This window comes from Acipenser ruthenus, chromosome 58, assembly GCF_902713425.1.
Source record: "Acipenser ruthenus chromosome 58, fAciRut3.2 maternal haplotype, whole genome shotgun sequence".
In the NCBI taxonomy this organism is placed as follows: Eukaryota; Metazoa; Chordata; class Actinopteri; order Acipenseriformes; family Acipenseridae; genus Acipenser; species Acipenser ruthenus.
The window spans coordinates 691,074-707,209 of record NC_081246.1 but is presented as its reverse complement, the minus strand read 5'-3'; the positions used below and the strand labels follow the sequence as shown (position 1 = coordinate 707,209).

At 39.4% G+C, this 16,136-nt stretch overlaps 2 protein-coding genes across 2 annotated transcripts; both read right to left on the bottom strand.

Annotated features, from left to right (window-relative positions):
- Positions 1-1,549: 1,549 nt before the first annotated feature.
- Positions 1,550-7,827, bottom strand: LOC117967263 (zinc finger protein 397-like). The gene is made up of 3 exons (XM_034914710.2): positions 6,889-7,827; positions 5,166-5,486; positions 1,550-4,488 (listed from the first exon to the last, which is right to left on the bottom strand). Exons 1-3 carry the CDS (start codon positions 7,214-7,216, stop codon positions 4,196-4,198), a joined length of 942 nt encoding a protein of 313 aa, XP_034770601.2. The 5' UTR covers positions 7,217-7,827; the 3' UTR covers positions 1,550-4,195.
- Positions 7,828-10,486: 2,659 nt separating this feature from the next.
- Positions 10,487-15,335, bottom strand: LOC131724892 (zinc finger protein 420-like). The gene is made up of 3 exons (XM_059017885.1): positions 15,284-15,335; positions 12,107-12,427; positions 10,487-11,153 (listed from the first exon to the last, which is right to left on the bottom strand). Exons 1-3 carry the CDS (start codon positions 15,333-15,335, stop codon positions 10,690-10,692), a joined length of 837 nt encoding a protein of 278 aa, XP_058873868.1. The 3' UTR covers positions 10,487-10,689.
- Positions 15,336-16,136: the final 801 nt, after the last annotated feature.

The following is a 16,136-nucleotide window of genomic DNA, read 5'->3' as shown; positions in this document are numbered from 1 at the left end:
CACATGAATGTCAGGTCTGAAAAGGGAGGAACCTGAGTTGGCAGTAGGTCGGCTTCAGGAGCCACATCTCTGAATCTCTGCATTTGGAAACGAGAAAGATAATGAGCAATTACATTCAGGTGGCCGAGAATGTGTTGAGCTCTGAGAATGAACTGATGAGTAACATAACCAGGTAATCCTTCTGAATTATATGGTGGGGGGATGAACGACTGTATCTGAATTATCTGAGTGGAGAAGAATGGATTTTTGGGCCCAGGAAGACCCCCAAAAAGGAATGCGGCTACAGCAAATGGACACATTTCATACAATGACGAGGACTGATCGGGTATAGGAATGGTGCTGAATTCTTTGGGCTATGGAGCAGAAAACCTTGTTCCCTTGTAGTATCCTCCAAAGCCAAGAGAGGGATTTGGGTGTAAAGCTTTACTTGATCATATCAGAACTGCAGAAGATTCTGTAAGGATTGTGGAAGCAACTATAATCATCTCACGATTTATCCTAAGCCATGTTATTGATGATACTTGACAACAGTGACTAAATTAAATTCAACCTTATTTATTGTACTTGCATTGTAAAAGATTAGCATTCAAAGATTATTAGTAATACAGAAATACATGGTTAGTGCAATTATACCTCTACGCATGGCACAATGGTCATCTAGTTTAAATACAGTTAGAAGACAGGTGCGCAATATTGACCTGAACTGGAGGTATTATTTCCCTTGTGTAGAAAGCTAATTGGTTACAAAACAGTTGCTATGTTCCGTCACTATCACCCCATTATCATATCACAGGTATCATGCCAAGAGTCTCTGTACTTCCACCTTTGTCCTGTCCACTCAGCCACATACACAATCTCTGTCCTGTCCACTCAGCCACGTACACAATCTCTGTCCTGTCCACTCAGCCACGTACACAATCTCTGTCCTGTCCACTCAGCCACGTACACAATCTCTGTTCTGTCCACTCAGCCACGTACACAATCTCTGTTCTGTCCACTCAGCCACGTACACAATCTCTGTCCTGTCCACTCAGCCACGTACACAATCTCTGTCCTGTCCACTCAGCCACGTACACAATCTCTGTCCTGTCCACTCTGCCATGTATACATTCTTGATAAGAGCAGTTTTAGCCAGACCAGTGATTTGTTATTGTAAACCTTCATAACCCTTATTTCAAACATTACAGTTGAACCCTGCAATTCGACAATCAAATTACAGACTAACTTGTGAGGAAATCAATGCAGCACTTAAGTCAGGTACTGGAACACATATGTTGTTATATATTGAAACACATGTTGTTACATCTTGGTATAACTTCATTTTTATATACAAATTGATGGTTTACTTTTTGTAGTCTTTAAAGCTGCAGTATCCCACAATCATGCTTCATTTTTTTCTACAACATGATTCATTGGAGACTGGCTGTTACTTTCTTCCATAGTTTACCTGTCTGTGCTGTCTAGTTAATACAGAAACAGACCTTGTTGAATGTACCGTCTCTTGACACTTCTGAGTCCAGAGATGGTCATCTGTGGCTAGTTGGCTTTGTGGTGCCATCAGGCCAGGAAATGAATGGAATACACAACAGGCAATTACTATGGGGTGAGGCGTAAACAAGCTTGTTTCTTTATTAAATAAAATATTTAACAGACAAAACAAAGTGAACACTAAACCAAATTGCTTACTTTCTTACTTGTTTCTTTCCTCCTCTGGAGAACCCACCCCGTTCAGCCAAAGCTGCAGGTCTTTTATATTGAGGCAGAGGGGTAGACTGGGTATCAATTACCTACTTTACCCCTCAACCACATTCAGCACGGGTTTTATCATGTGCATGGTCAACAGCCAGTTTATCAATAAGCACTCGCTGTTGACCACGCATTCTCACGATTTTATCTGGATGGGTGGGGTGTACCCCGTCACACCATCTCTTTTATGTTTACAAGTTACTGTTCAGCATTTAGTTTTTTAAGCTAGGTGATATTATTATTATTATTTGTTTATTTAGCAGACGCCTTTATCCAAGGCGACTTACAGAGACTAGGGTGTGTGAACTATGCATCAGCTGCAGAGTCACATACAACAACGTCTCACCCTAAAGACGGAGCACAAGGAGGTAAAGTGATTTGCTCAGGGTCACACAATGAGTCAGTGGCTGAGGTGGGATTTCGACCTGAAAAACGAGGACCAGGGGTCACAAATGGAGATTAGATAAAGAGGCATTCAGTACAGAAAATATGAGTCACTTTTTTACACAGAGAATTGTGAGGGTCTGGAACCAACTCCCCAGCAATGTTGTTGAAGCTGACACCCTGGGATCCTTCAAGAAGCTGCTTGATGAGATTCTGGGATCAATAAGCTACTAACAACCAAACAAGCAAGATGGGCCGAATGGCCTCCTCTCGTTTGTAAACTTTCTTATGTTCTTATAAATATATATATATCACAAAATACTAATACAATGATGATTTTTTAAACGTGATTCAAAATGGAATTATTCAATAAAAACTTGTACTGGTACAACAAAAAAAAAACATCCCAAAGTGCATCCTGAATTGTTATAATAACGCGACGCAAAATGAAAAGTCAGATCTAAGTGTACTGAATGAAGTGGCAGAACTAACACCCTGATGTCACTTCAGTTTAAAGGTGTATTGTACACGTGTTTTTAGCACATTCTCACTAACTTTGTCACTTGAACTAGCGGCACGGCACGGTGCTAGACATTTTACTTAAGGAGGAGCCATAACATGAACAGAGAAAGGTCAACAGCTGAAAGAAAACACTTTAAACCCTATTAAAATGACTGGCATGATGTTGTGGTATTGTGATCTGTTACTTGGCCTCATGGCTATGTGCTATGATGCCCTTTAATGATTACAATTCATATGTTGCTTGTGCATGATTAAATACATGACTACTCATCAAGCTTACCACTGTCACATCCATAAAGCTAATCTGGGCACTTACTATTAAGAAAGGGTCAACATTTGTATTCCATAACATGCATTTTAAAAAGTTAGCTTTGCAGAGAAAGTTTGAAAAAATATAATGTAGTGTTTTTAAAAACTTTACCAAAGAAAATGTTACGGATGTGATATTTGGTTATAGAAATACCATTTTGTATCACTGTAAAATCGTTTCCTTTATCCCAAGAAAATGTAATATTATAACTTGGTATTACATACTCAAAATGTGACATATTTACAAACGTGCAACTAAAACATTTATCCAAGCATTGACACCGACAATGTATGGAAGTTGGACTTTTGAAAATATAGCTTTTTAACAGGAACTTCAAATGGCTCTAAAGTAAAGACACACATTGAAATAATACAGCATGGATAAATACACACCCTTTAGTAAAAATAGAGGAAAATATATTTGATATATGCAAGTTTTTTTTTTCATGGCCATAGTCACTTTATCATGGAATTGTCCTAAAGCAGAATATGGGGATGATTTGTCCAGCGAGTTGTACACTACAATTTAAGACAGTGTCCCTGTGTGTCCCCTAGATGTAATCTGAAATAAAACACCTACAATTCAAAGAGGGGACATTTTCAAGGTATGCATCTTTGGCATTCATTCTCAGGTTACTGATAAAAATCAGTTTTTCCATTTCCATTGTGAAACTGTATATTGAGAGGCATTATATTACAGTCAGAGCCTATCAACAACAAAAGTATGTTTGAGGTGTGCAGTTTGCAAATTGACCAAACCTTAACATTGTCTTGAAAGAGCTGGATACTTGGTCACTAGTGAGTGGGGAGTTATATATAATAATCCTAATGTTCAAACTGAGAGAAAAGTGGACTCTTGCAGATGCAATTACAATCTATTTCATAGATTACTAATGTGACGTAACAAAATCAGAATGATTCAAGATGATGAATGGTCCAAACAGGATGGAGTAGTTCTCATGTCCCATCCGTGAGTGTAAGTTTTTTATCTGAAGTGATTAGGAGTAACACTATTTATCAAGCAAGTTTATTCTTTTGTTTGCATTGAATATTTCTATATTTTATCCACTTTTACTCCTGGTGTTTAGGTGTCCTCAGGTGGCTGAAATCCTGTGGATTCTCTTGTGTCCTTCAAGACCCAGAAACTGACTCAATTTGCAGTTATAGGGCTTCACTCTATTGTGCATTTTATGGTGTCTTAAGGTTTGATAAGTGACTTAAACTCTTCAGACATTCAGATCATTGATAAGATTTCATTCTGGTGAGTTCGCTGGTGGACTTTCAAGCTATCTATCCGTCTGAAGCTCCTCCCACACTCAGTACAGTGATAAGGTTTCTCTCCTGTGTGAATGCGCTGGTGTGATTGAAGATTTCCTAACTGCGTGAATCTCTTCCCACACTCGGTGCAGTGATAAGGTTTCTCTCCTGTGTGAATGCGTTGGTGTCTTTTAAGGAACAATATACGACTGAATATCTTCCTGCACTCTGTACAGCGATGAGATTTCTCTCCTTTGAGATTTTCTTTAGCTGCATGAGAAAAAAAAAAGAGGAGACAGTTTATTGTACAGCATTCTTACACATTCACTCTTCTGCAGGGCTTCCCCTCATGACCAACTCCTAGAGTGAACTCTGATGAAAATACAGTCAAACCCGCTTAATATCACTCCTGTTCATACCAGCCAGGCTGAATATAGTGGGTGTCATTAAATACAAATGCTTGAGAATATCACTTTGATTATTAACACACTCCAGTTATTATCACTCACATGTACGAGTCACTGATTTCCACCTCCACTTAATATCACTGAGGAATACAAGTATAAGATCAGGTTTACATGCAAGTGATGTATTGAAATGTTTCTTCTGGTGACACTTAGCAACCCGACTGGATTTGGCATCACCCAGTGATGAGTCATGTGATCCCAGCACCACTATAAAGCTGTGGGAGCAGCACAACTGCAAACAGTCTACCAGAAACAGGGAAAGGCAAATATCTAGCATTCAGAACAGTCAAGATAGCGGGTGCACATCTAGCAGGGTCACAGCAGCAAGGATAGTTTTGTTGCAACTTTCAAGCCATTGACATAGTGGTCAGGTTAAATTGAGCTGGAATTACGAAAAATCTTCAGCACACTCCTACAGTTTAATAACTCATTTCTGCACGGTTAACAGGCAGCTCAATGTTTCTTGTTTTGTATAATTACCTCCAAATCCCAGTTCACATTCAGGTGGACAATCATCACACAGGCTGGATCCCAGCTGGTTGTTCTCCTCAAGTGTACAGACATTATTTTCTGTAGGAGTTTCCTTTGTGATGGGGACACATTCCTGTTCTAAGAACTCCTCTTCAAAGAGAACACATTCTTGTTGAGGGACCTCTTCATCTTTAACACATGTCAGCTCTGTAACCTGCTTTAGACTTGCACACCACTCCTGATCAAAGGACCCCTCTTGTGTATAAACTGCTTCTATCCTTGGCCCCTCCTGTGCTTCAGATTTAGGTATAGCATGGCTCTCTTTAGGATCTGTGTGAAAGAAAATTGTACAAAATTATAACTCTTACTTACTAGCCAGGTTCCTCTACAAAGCCAGCCCCTTGTCAGAATTCTACTGAGAGATGTGATTGGATCATTCTGGTGGAACAATTTATGAGGGTGTGTTTTTTTTTCATTTTAATTGTATTTCTTTTAAATGGATATAATGCACTGTGATGGGGTGCACACCCCTTGTGGATATTAATTTATTCATGTGTGTATTTCTATTTGTATTGTAGTATGATGATGATGATGATGATGTTGATGTTTGTGTGCGGACGGACGAAAGCCGTCCAACATTATTGTTTATTATTTGAGACCGTCGAAAAAACAGTCTTATAAAATGTAGTGCTTGACAGTGGAAGTGGACAGCGAGCTACCAGGAAGACAAAGGCCAGCCCGGCAGGTGTCTGCTTGAGTTCACTGGGCTCCTGGCCAATTGAGAAACATCATGAATTATGACCTATAGAGACTTCTAGTTTTCCAGACACTACAGGATGGGGAGCTGGGAATGAGGCTGGATCCAACATTGCTTCTAAAGTATCTGTGGTAGCGGGGTGATCAATGCCTCAAATTGAAGCTGAAATTAATTTCTGAAATTTAAAAAAAAAACAACAAGATTTCACCCCACCCACATTTCCACGTTTTTTGTTTTTTTGTGTTATCATATAAAACATTTATTACAACTCCTATCAACCTCTGTGTTATTCGCCTTGTTGGGGATTATAAATACCTCTAAAATTATTTGTATGCGTTAGACTGGAATTTTAAAAGCATTTTTCAGTACAAATGACCCTTCTACTTTTCATTAGAAAAAAATACATATTCTAAAATATCCATGGCTAAATGGATAACACATGTTTAGGGTATGTATCTAAAACAAAACCTAATCCAGTAGCCATGTAACCGGTGTGGTAAAGTATATGGAAAGGTTATAGAGGGGAAGTACATTGGGCTCCATGGCTTAAATACTGTGATAACACAGTAGGACGAAATGTAGTCCTACCATTTTAAAGGTCTGTGAAAGGACTTCATTTCCCAGAATGCCTCAACAAACAGGTAAAACGCTGATAGTTTAAGGTAGCAGTTTTCAAACGTGTTTTTTTTTTTTTTTAACTGTACCCCTTCTGTCTGGAGGTTTCAGCTCAAGCACCCCTTTATAATTTTCGCTCTACTGAATGGTACCACAGTTCCAATAAAACTAAAGGCAGAATAATCTGATTAACAAATGATAATTTTTCCCATTTATTTAATATACATGTCACAACGGTTTGGGACTGACAAACTGCTAGTTAATGATAGAATATCAAACAGTAATTCCTTACTTTTATTTTGACAGCATTTGAGAATTTGGTAATCTTGTCGGAAACAAGTATTTATTTTCTATCCTTACCTTGAAATAATCCCTGGTTCTCGTTCCTCTGAAAGTCTTGTTCATTGCAGTCGGGGTTCATGTTTCTGAGAGGTTGTTTAATGTCTGCATCTGCAGCGTTCATGCATTCCCGCACTGCTTTCAACTCGCTCTCTGATATTTCCAATCTCAGCTTCAGACTTTCATTCTCTTTCTCCTTTCCAGCCATTTCCATTCGGAATTCAGTGAATTTGCCGCCGACAACTTTTGTGATTTGGCACAAGACGGTGTCTACAGCCGCTTTCACTGCGTGCTCGATGGTAGAGGCGAGCTCGTCTTGAAAGAACGACACGGAGACACTGACCTCCATCTTCACTGACTGTTAGCTTGAGACTCGAGTAGCAGAATCCTCTTTGACTTTCTATTTTTTTTTAAATGGAGAATTAACATTCATATAAAATCAGCACATCTTCTGCCAGAAGAAAGAAAACAAATAGACTCGTCTTACTTTGCAAGGAGTAACTTTGGTCTTTCAGCATCATGTACAGCTTGAACTTCAAGCGCGTTTGTGTTCAGCTGACACGATCCACTGTGTCTGAGTTATAGAAATAAAACAGAAAGGGAACTCTTTGTTTCACAACTCAATGCAGGTAATAAACGAACAAATATAATATAAATCACTAAGAAACATTTCACCCAACCTAATACTTTAAACAGCAGGTAATAAAATACTGTAAAACCAACAGCTGCTGCTCTCCTCTCTCTCTCTCTCAACCTCACAAAACAAAACAACGTTTCAATTTCCTGCAACAGAATGAACGCGTCACTAGTAGTAGGCGTGCCTGATTGGAACCGTCGCGTACTATTGGCCGCAGAATCGCTCTAATCCATGTTGCGAGACTGATTGGCTGATCTCCCTGTCCAAGGAGGGGCGGGATCGCGAGGAGAAGACCTGAAACTGGATCCCAGAGATCACCACGTGCTTCCTACTGCGTTATGTTTTCCTATGCAATGTTTTTAATGGGGATCCCAAATGGCGCCAGTTGTTTCGTGTTGCGTTTGCTCAGTGAGCTTTGCAGTGCAAATGCTGCAAGTGTGTGTGTGTGTGTGTGTGTGTGTGTGTGTCAGTGTGTGTGTGTGTGTGTGTGTGTGTGTGTGTGTGTGTGTGTGTGTGTCTGTGTCTGTGTGTGTGTGTGTGTGTGTGTGTGTGTGTCTGTGTGTGTGTGTGTGTGTGTGTGTGTGTGTGTCAGTGTGTGTGTGTGTGTGTGTGTGTGTGTAATCTTTTCTATTTGGTTTGATTTATTAACGGATTGGAATGTTTGTTTTCTTTATTTATTTATTTCTTTTTATCTTACTTAGTTAAAGTGAAAGTCTCTGAGTTTAACAGCATTTTTTGAGATTAAACTATTGAAATCGATGGGCTATTTTCTGCTTACATCCACCAGTCTGGTTTAGTTGGACACTTTACCAGACCTTGCAGAATCGTACCTAAACAAACATCAAATAACACATTTAAAGACTTACTTTTCTTAGAGATGCTATATTGTTTAACAACAGGCTGGGCAGCGACATTCATTTTCTATTAATCATTTTTCTTAAAAGATGGGAAGTTGGCAAAGGGATACAGAAAGAATTACAGCACCCCCCTAATGTAAACTTATTTTATATACTTCACTTGTTCTGGATTTTGGAACATGTGCAGCCAGTTTGCCCACCAAGTATTGACAGGGTCTGACAGGTTTCTGGAATTTTCATAATATAAATGTTGTAATTTGAACGATCACACATGTCCAGATTACGTTTTTAAAACCTTACTATCATTTTTTATTTACCATTCTTTCACCTTGGGTTTCCAGAAGACTTGATTCCTGTTAGAGGAATGCGTCTGTGCTGAACATGTTGATAAACCTCATCTGTTTGCTTTAGCTGCTGTCTGCCCCTTCTGAAATATTTTATTTGTATTGAGCCAATGTTAAGAATGTTTGTTTCTGGCATAGATAAAAACATGAATATTACCTGCTGAGAAATCCTGCATGCTCAAAGATGCGTTCCTTGCTCGTGGTGCTAGATTTATCTATTGTTTTTAACATTATTATTGTATTATTTATTTCTTAGCAGACGCCCTTATACAGGGCGACTTACAATTGTTACAAGATATCACTTTATTTTTCCATAAAATTACATTATTTTTTACACATTATTTTTATATACAATTACCCATTTACACATTTGGGTTTTTACTGGAGCAATCTAGGTAAAGTACCTTGCTCAAGGGTACAGCAGCAGTGTCCCCCACCTGGGATTGAACCCACAACCCCAGGTCAAGAGTCCAGAGCCATAACCACTACTCCACACTTAAAGAACATGGCCAGTTCTTTTTCATAAAGCTTCAGTAGCAGGTTTGGAAGCTGTGCATTTATTTTATTTTAGTACTAGTTATAGTTTTTTTTTTTACACTCAATGTGTTCAGTGATCTTAAGAAATGTGTTTTAATTCTTTAGAAGACCTGCAATGGACAGAGCTGGATAACTGCAGACACTCCCCCTCTCCAGAACACCCACAGATGTGTGCCAGCTCTCCCCCGGTGCCAGGGTCCGCACGAGGGTGCTGGCAGCTCCTCCTCATGGCTGTGTGGAAGACCAACGGCATCCCAGAGAGGTAGAGTCATTACAATGCATCACCACACTACATGTCATGTGGATGTTCTCCCTTTGTTAGATATCTACTGTCCACTGCCATACAGTGTATGAGATTAATAACCCCAGTCCTTTTCTTGCAGCACATTGCAAAGAAGGCTGCTTCTCACGCTGTCCTATAACTCTACATTTATGAACCATAGAGATTTTAACTTGCAATGGCTCTTTGGTTCTGAAGTCAATAGGGAAATATGTAAAAACTTATTTTATTAAAACAGGAAGGAAAAGGAAGGCTGTTGTGGAAAGCGAGTTGACCAGCTACCTCCGAGAGACAGATGAGAGATATTTCAAATTGCAAGAGGAAGATTTGGAATTAGCAAGGGACCGGCGCAGGAATGCAAGAGAAACACAAAGACAGAGAAGCGAAGCGGCAGAACGCCACATTGTTGAGAGGGGTTTTGTCCAGTCTGGCAACATCACTGGGGCAAAACCTGGCTAAGAACTAAAATCCCTCTAACTACAAACACAACGTGGCACTATATTTAAATAGTTAGCTTGATTGTTTGTTAAATGCAACATTGCCAATTTTAAAGTTACTTGTAATAAAAGTGTTTTGTTCTGGCTATTTGTACTCATTTCTATTTAAATTCCACTACAGTCCACTACTGTATACAAAACAATACACCTCCACACAATGTTGGTAATGTAGTTAACATCACATTGACAACAATAATAATTTTATTATAAAATATTCCTGCCTACTAGTTGACCATTGCAAAATGTGCAGACAGGGCTTGGTGTACAGTGGCTCTCAAAAGTATTCACACCCCCTTGGACTTTTCCACATTTTATTGTGTTACAACATGGAATCAAAATGGATTTAAGTAGGAGTTTTTTCCACTGATCAACACAAAAAAGTCCAGAATGTCAAAGTGAAAAATAAAATCTACAAATTGTTCAAAATTAATTACAAATATAAAACAGAAAATAATTGATTGCTTAAGTATTCACCCCCATGTAGTTCTCATGTCCCATCCGTGAGTGTAGGTTTTTGATCTAAAGTGATTAGGAATAAACCTATTTCAAGTAAGTTTATTCTTTTGTTTGCAGTAAATATTTCTATATTTTATTCACATTTACTCCTGGTGTTTAGGTGTCCTCAAGTGGCTGAAATTCTGTGGATTCTCTTGTATCCTTCAAAACCATTTTATGGTGTCTTAAGGTGTGATAAGTGACTGCGAGTTCGCTGGTGCGCTTTCAAGCTATCTATCCGTCTGAAGCTCTTCCCACACTCAGTACAGTGATAAGGTTTCTCTCCTGTGTGAATGCGCTGGTGTGACTGAAGATTTCCTAAATTTGTGAAACTCTTCCCACACTCAGTGCAGTGATGAGGTTTCTCTCCTGTGTGAATGCGCTGGTGGATTTTAAGGTGTGATAAACGACTGAAACTCTTCCCACACTCAGAACAGTGATGAGGTTTCTCTCCTCTGTGACTGTGCTGGTGTTTTTTAAGGTGTGATAAACGACTGAAACTCTTCCCACACTCAGAACACTGATGAGGTTTCTCTCCTCTGTGACTGTGCTGGTGTTTTTTAAGGTGTGATAAACGACTGAATATCTTCCTACACACTGTGCAGCGATGAGATTTCTCTCCTTTGAGATTTCCTTTAGCTGCATGAGAGAAAAAGAGAGGAGACAAAGTTTATTGTACTACATTCATACACATTCACTTCTGCAGGGCTTCCCCTCATGACCAACTCCTAGAGTGAACTCTGATGAGAATACAGTCAAACCCACTTAATATCACTCCTGTTAATACCAGCCATGCTGAATACAGTGGGTGTCAATAAGTACAAATGCTTGAGAATAATCAGTCTGATTATTTACACACTGATTATTATTACCACACAAGGAGGCTGTGTGGTCCAGTGGTTAAAGAAAAGGGCTTGTAACCAGGAGGTCCCCGGTTCAAATCCCACCTCACCCACTGACTCATTGTGTGACCCTGAGCAAGTCACTTAACCTCCTTGTGCTCCGTCTTTAGAGTGAGACGTATTGTAAGTGACTCTGCAGCTGATGCATAGTTCACACACCCTAGTCTCTGTAAGTCGCCTTGGATAAAGGTGTCTGCTAAGTAAACAAATAATAATAATAATAATAATAATAATAATAATAATAATACACCAGTCACTAATTTCCACCCCCTCTTAATATCACTGAGGAATACACGTATAAGATCAGATTTACATGCAAGTGCTGTATTGAAATGTTCTTCTGGGTACACTTAGCAACCCGACTGGATTTGGCATCATCCATTGATGAGACACGTGATCTCAGCACCACTATAAAGCTGTGGGAGCAGCACAACTGCAAACAGTCTACCAGAAACAGGGAAAGGCAAAGATCCAACAGCATTCAAAACAGGCATGATAGTGGGTGCACATCTAGCAGGGTCACAGCAGCAAGGATAGTTATGTTGCAACTTGCAAGCCATTGGCATAGTGGTCAGGTTAAATTGAGCTGGAATTACAAACAATGTAAATCTTCAGCACACTCCTACAGCTTAGTAACTCATTTCTGCACGGTTAACAGGCAGCTCAATGTTTCTTGTTTTGTATAATTACCTCTAAATCCCAGTTCACATTCAGGTGGACAATCATCACACAGGCTGGATCCCAGCTTCTTGTTCTCCTCAAGTGTACAGACATTATTTTCAGCAGGAACTTCCTCTGCGATGGGGACACATTCCTGTTCTATGAATTCCTCTTTAATAGGAACACATTCCAGTCGAGGGACCTCTTCATCTTTAACACATGTCAGCTCTGTACCCTGCTTTAGACTTCCACACCACTCCTGGTCAAAGGACTCCTCTAGGGTGTAAACTGCTTCTATCTTTGGACCCTCCTGTGCTTCAGATTTAGGTATAGCATGGATCTCTTTAGGATCTGTGTGAAAGAAAATTGTACAAAATTATAACTCTTACTTACCAGCCAGGTTCCTCTACAAAGCCAGCCCCTTGTCAGAATTCTGCTGAGAGATGTGATTGGATCATTCTGGTGGAACAATTTATGAGGGTGTTTTTTTTTCATTTTAATTGTATTTCTTTTAAATGGATATAATGCACTGTGATGGGGTGCACACCCCTTGTGGATATTAATTTATTCATGTGTGTATTTCTATTTGTATTGTATTAGGATGATGATGATGATGATGATGTTGATGTTTGTGTGCGGACGGACGAAAGCCGTCCGACATTATTGTTTATTATTTGAGACCGTCGAAAAAACAGTCTTATAAAATGTAGTGCTTGACAGTGGAAGTGGACAGCGAGCTACCAGGAAGACAGAGTCCAGCCCTGCAGGTGTCTGCTTGAGCTCACTGGGCTCCTGGACAATTGAGAAACATCAGGAATGATACCCTCTAGAGACTTCTAGTTTTTATTATTTTTTTATTTAGCAGACGAGTCAGTGGCTGAGGTGGGATTTGAACCGGGGACCTCCTGGTTACAAGCCCTTTTCTTTAACCACTGGACTACACAGCCTCCAGACACTACAGGATGGGGAGCTGGGAATGAGGCTGGATCCAACATTGCTTCTGAAGTATCTGTGGTAGAGGGGTGATCAATGCCTCAAATTGAAGCTGAAATTAATTTCTGAAATTTAAAAAAAAAACAACAAGATTTCACCCCACCCACATTTCCACATTTTATGTTTTTTGTGTTATCAAATAAAACATTTATTACAACTCCTATCAACCTCTGTGTTATTCGCCTTGTTGGGGATTATAAATACCTCTAAAATTATGCATTAGACTGGAATTTTAAAAGCATTTTTCTGTACAAATGACCCTTCTACTTTTCATTAGAAAAAAATATAATTCTAAAATATCCATGGCTAAATGGATAACACATGTTTAGGGTATGTATCTAAAACAAAACCTAATCCAGTAGCCATGTAACCGGTGTGGTAAAGTATATGGAAAGGTTATAGAGGGGAAGTACATTGGGCCCCATGGCTTAAATACTGTGATAACACAGTAGGACGAAATGTAGTCCTACCATTTTAAAGGTCTGTGAAAAGACTTCATTTCCCAGAATGCCTCAACAAACAGGTAAAACGCTGATAGTTTAAGGTAGCAGTTTTCAAACGTGTTTTTTTTTTTACTGTACCCCTTCTGTCTGGAGGTTTCAGCTCAAGCACCCCTTTATAATTTTCGCTCTACTGAATGGTACCACAGTTCCAATAAAACTAAAGGCAGAATAATCTGATTAACAAATGATCATTTTTCCCATTTATTTAATATACATGTCACAACGGTTTGGGACTGACAAACTGCTAGTTAATGATAGAATATCAAACAGTAATTCCTTACTTTTAGTTTGACAGCATTTGAGAATTTGGGAATCTTGTCGGAAACAAGTATTTATTTTCTATCCTTACCTTGAAATAATCCCTGGTTCTCGTTCCTCTGAAAGTCTTGTTCATTGCAGTCGGGGTTCATGTTTCTGAGAGGTTGTTTAATGTCTGCATCTGCAGCGTTCATGCATTCCCGCACTGCTTTCAACTCGCTCTCTGATATTTCCAATCTCAGCTTCAGACTTTCATTCTCTTTCTCCTTTCCAGCCATTTCCATTCGGAATTCAGTGAATTTGCCGCCGACAACTTTTGTGATTTGGCACAAGACGGTGTCTACAGCCGCTTTCACTGCGTGCTCGATGGTAGAGGCGAGCTCGTCTTGAAAGAACGACACGGAGACACTGAAGTCCATCTTCACTGACTGTTAGCTTGAGACTCGAGTAGCGGAATCCTCTTTGCTTTCTATTTATTTATTTTTTAAATGGATAATTAACATTCATATAAAATCAGCACATCTTCTGCCACAAGAAAGAAAACAAACAGACTCGTCTTACTTTGCAAGGAGTAACTTTGGTCTTTCAGCATCATGTACAGCTTGAACTTCAAGCGCGTTTGTGTTCAGCTGACACGCTCCACTGTGTCTGAGTTATAGAAATAAAACAGAAAGGGAACTCTTTGTTTCACAACTCAATGCAGGTAATAAACGAACAAAAATAATATAAATCACTAAGAAACATTTCACCCAACCTAATACTTTAAACAGCAGGTAATAAAATACTGTAAAACCAACAGCTGCTGCTCTCCTCTCTCTCTCTCTCAACCTCACAAAACAAAACAACGTTTCAATTTCCTGCAACAGAATGAACGCGTCACTAGTAGTAGGCGTGCCTGATTGGAACCGTCGCGTACTATTGGCCGCAGAATCGCTCTAATCCATGTTGCGAGACTGATTGGCTGATCTCCCTGTCCAAGGAGGGGAGGGATCGCGAGGAGAAGACCTGAAACTGGATCCCAGAGATCACCACGTGCTTCCTACTGCGTTATGTTTTCCTATGCAATGTTTTTAATGTGGATCCCAAATGGCGCCAGTTGTTTCGTGTTGCGTTTGCTCAGTGAGCTTTGCAGTCCAAATGCTGCAAGTGTGTGTGTGTGTCTGTGTGTGTGTGTGTGTGTGTGTGTGTGTGTCAGTGTGTGTGTGTGTGTGTAATCTTTTGTATTTGGTTTGATTTATTAACGGATTGGAATGTTTGTTTTCTTTATTTTTTTAATCTTACTTAGTTAAAGTGAAAGTCTCTGAGTTTAACAGCATTTTTTGAGATTAAACTATTGAAATCGATGGGCTATTTTCTGCTTACATCCACCAGTCTGGTTCAGTTGGACACTTTACCAGACCTTGCAGAATCGTACCTAAACAAACATCAAATAATAACACATTTAAAGACTTACTTTTCTTAGAGATGCTGTGTTGTTTTTCAACAGGCTGGGCAGCGACATTCATTTTCTATTAATCATTTTTCTTAAAAGATGGGTAGTTGGCAAAGGGATACAGAAAGAATTACAGCACCCCCCTAATGTAAACTCATTTTATATACTTCACTTATTCTGGATTTTGGAACATGTGCACCCAGTTTGCCCACCAAGTATTGACAGGGTCTAACAGGTTTCTGGAATTTTCATAATATAAATGTTGTAATTTGAATGATCAGCACATGTCCAGATTACGTTTTTAAAACCTTACTATCATTTTTTATTCACCATTCTTTCACCTTGGGTTTCCAGAAGACTTGATTCCTGTTAGAGGAATGCGTCTGTGCTGAACATGTTGATAAGCCTCATCTGTTTGCTTTAGCTGCTGTCTGCCCTCTTCTGAAATATTTTATTTGTATTGAGCCAAAGTTAAGAATGTTTGTTTCTGGCATAGATAAAAACACGAATATTACCTGCTGAGAAATCCTGCATGCTTAAAGATGCGTTCCTTGCTCGTGGTGCTAGATTTATCTATTGTTTTTAACATTATTTTTTTATTATTTATTTATTTCTTAGCAGACGCCCTTATGCAGGGCGACTTACAATTGTTACAAGATATCACATTATTTTTCCATACAATTACCCATTTACACAGTTGTGTTTTTACTGGAGCAATCTAGGTAAAGTACCTTGCTCAAGCGTACAGCAGCAGTGTCCCCCACCTGGGATTGAACCCACAACCCCCCGGTCAAGAGTCCAGAGCCCTAACCACTACTCCACACTTAAAGAACATGGCCAGTTCTTTTTCATAAAGCTTCAGTAGCAGGTTTGG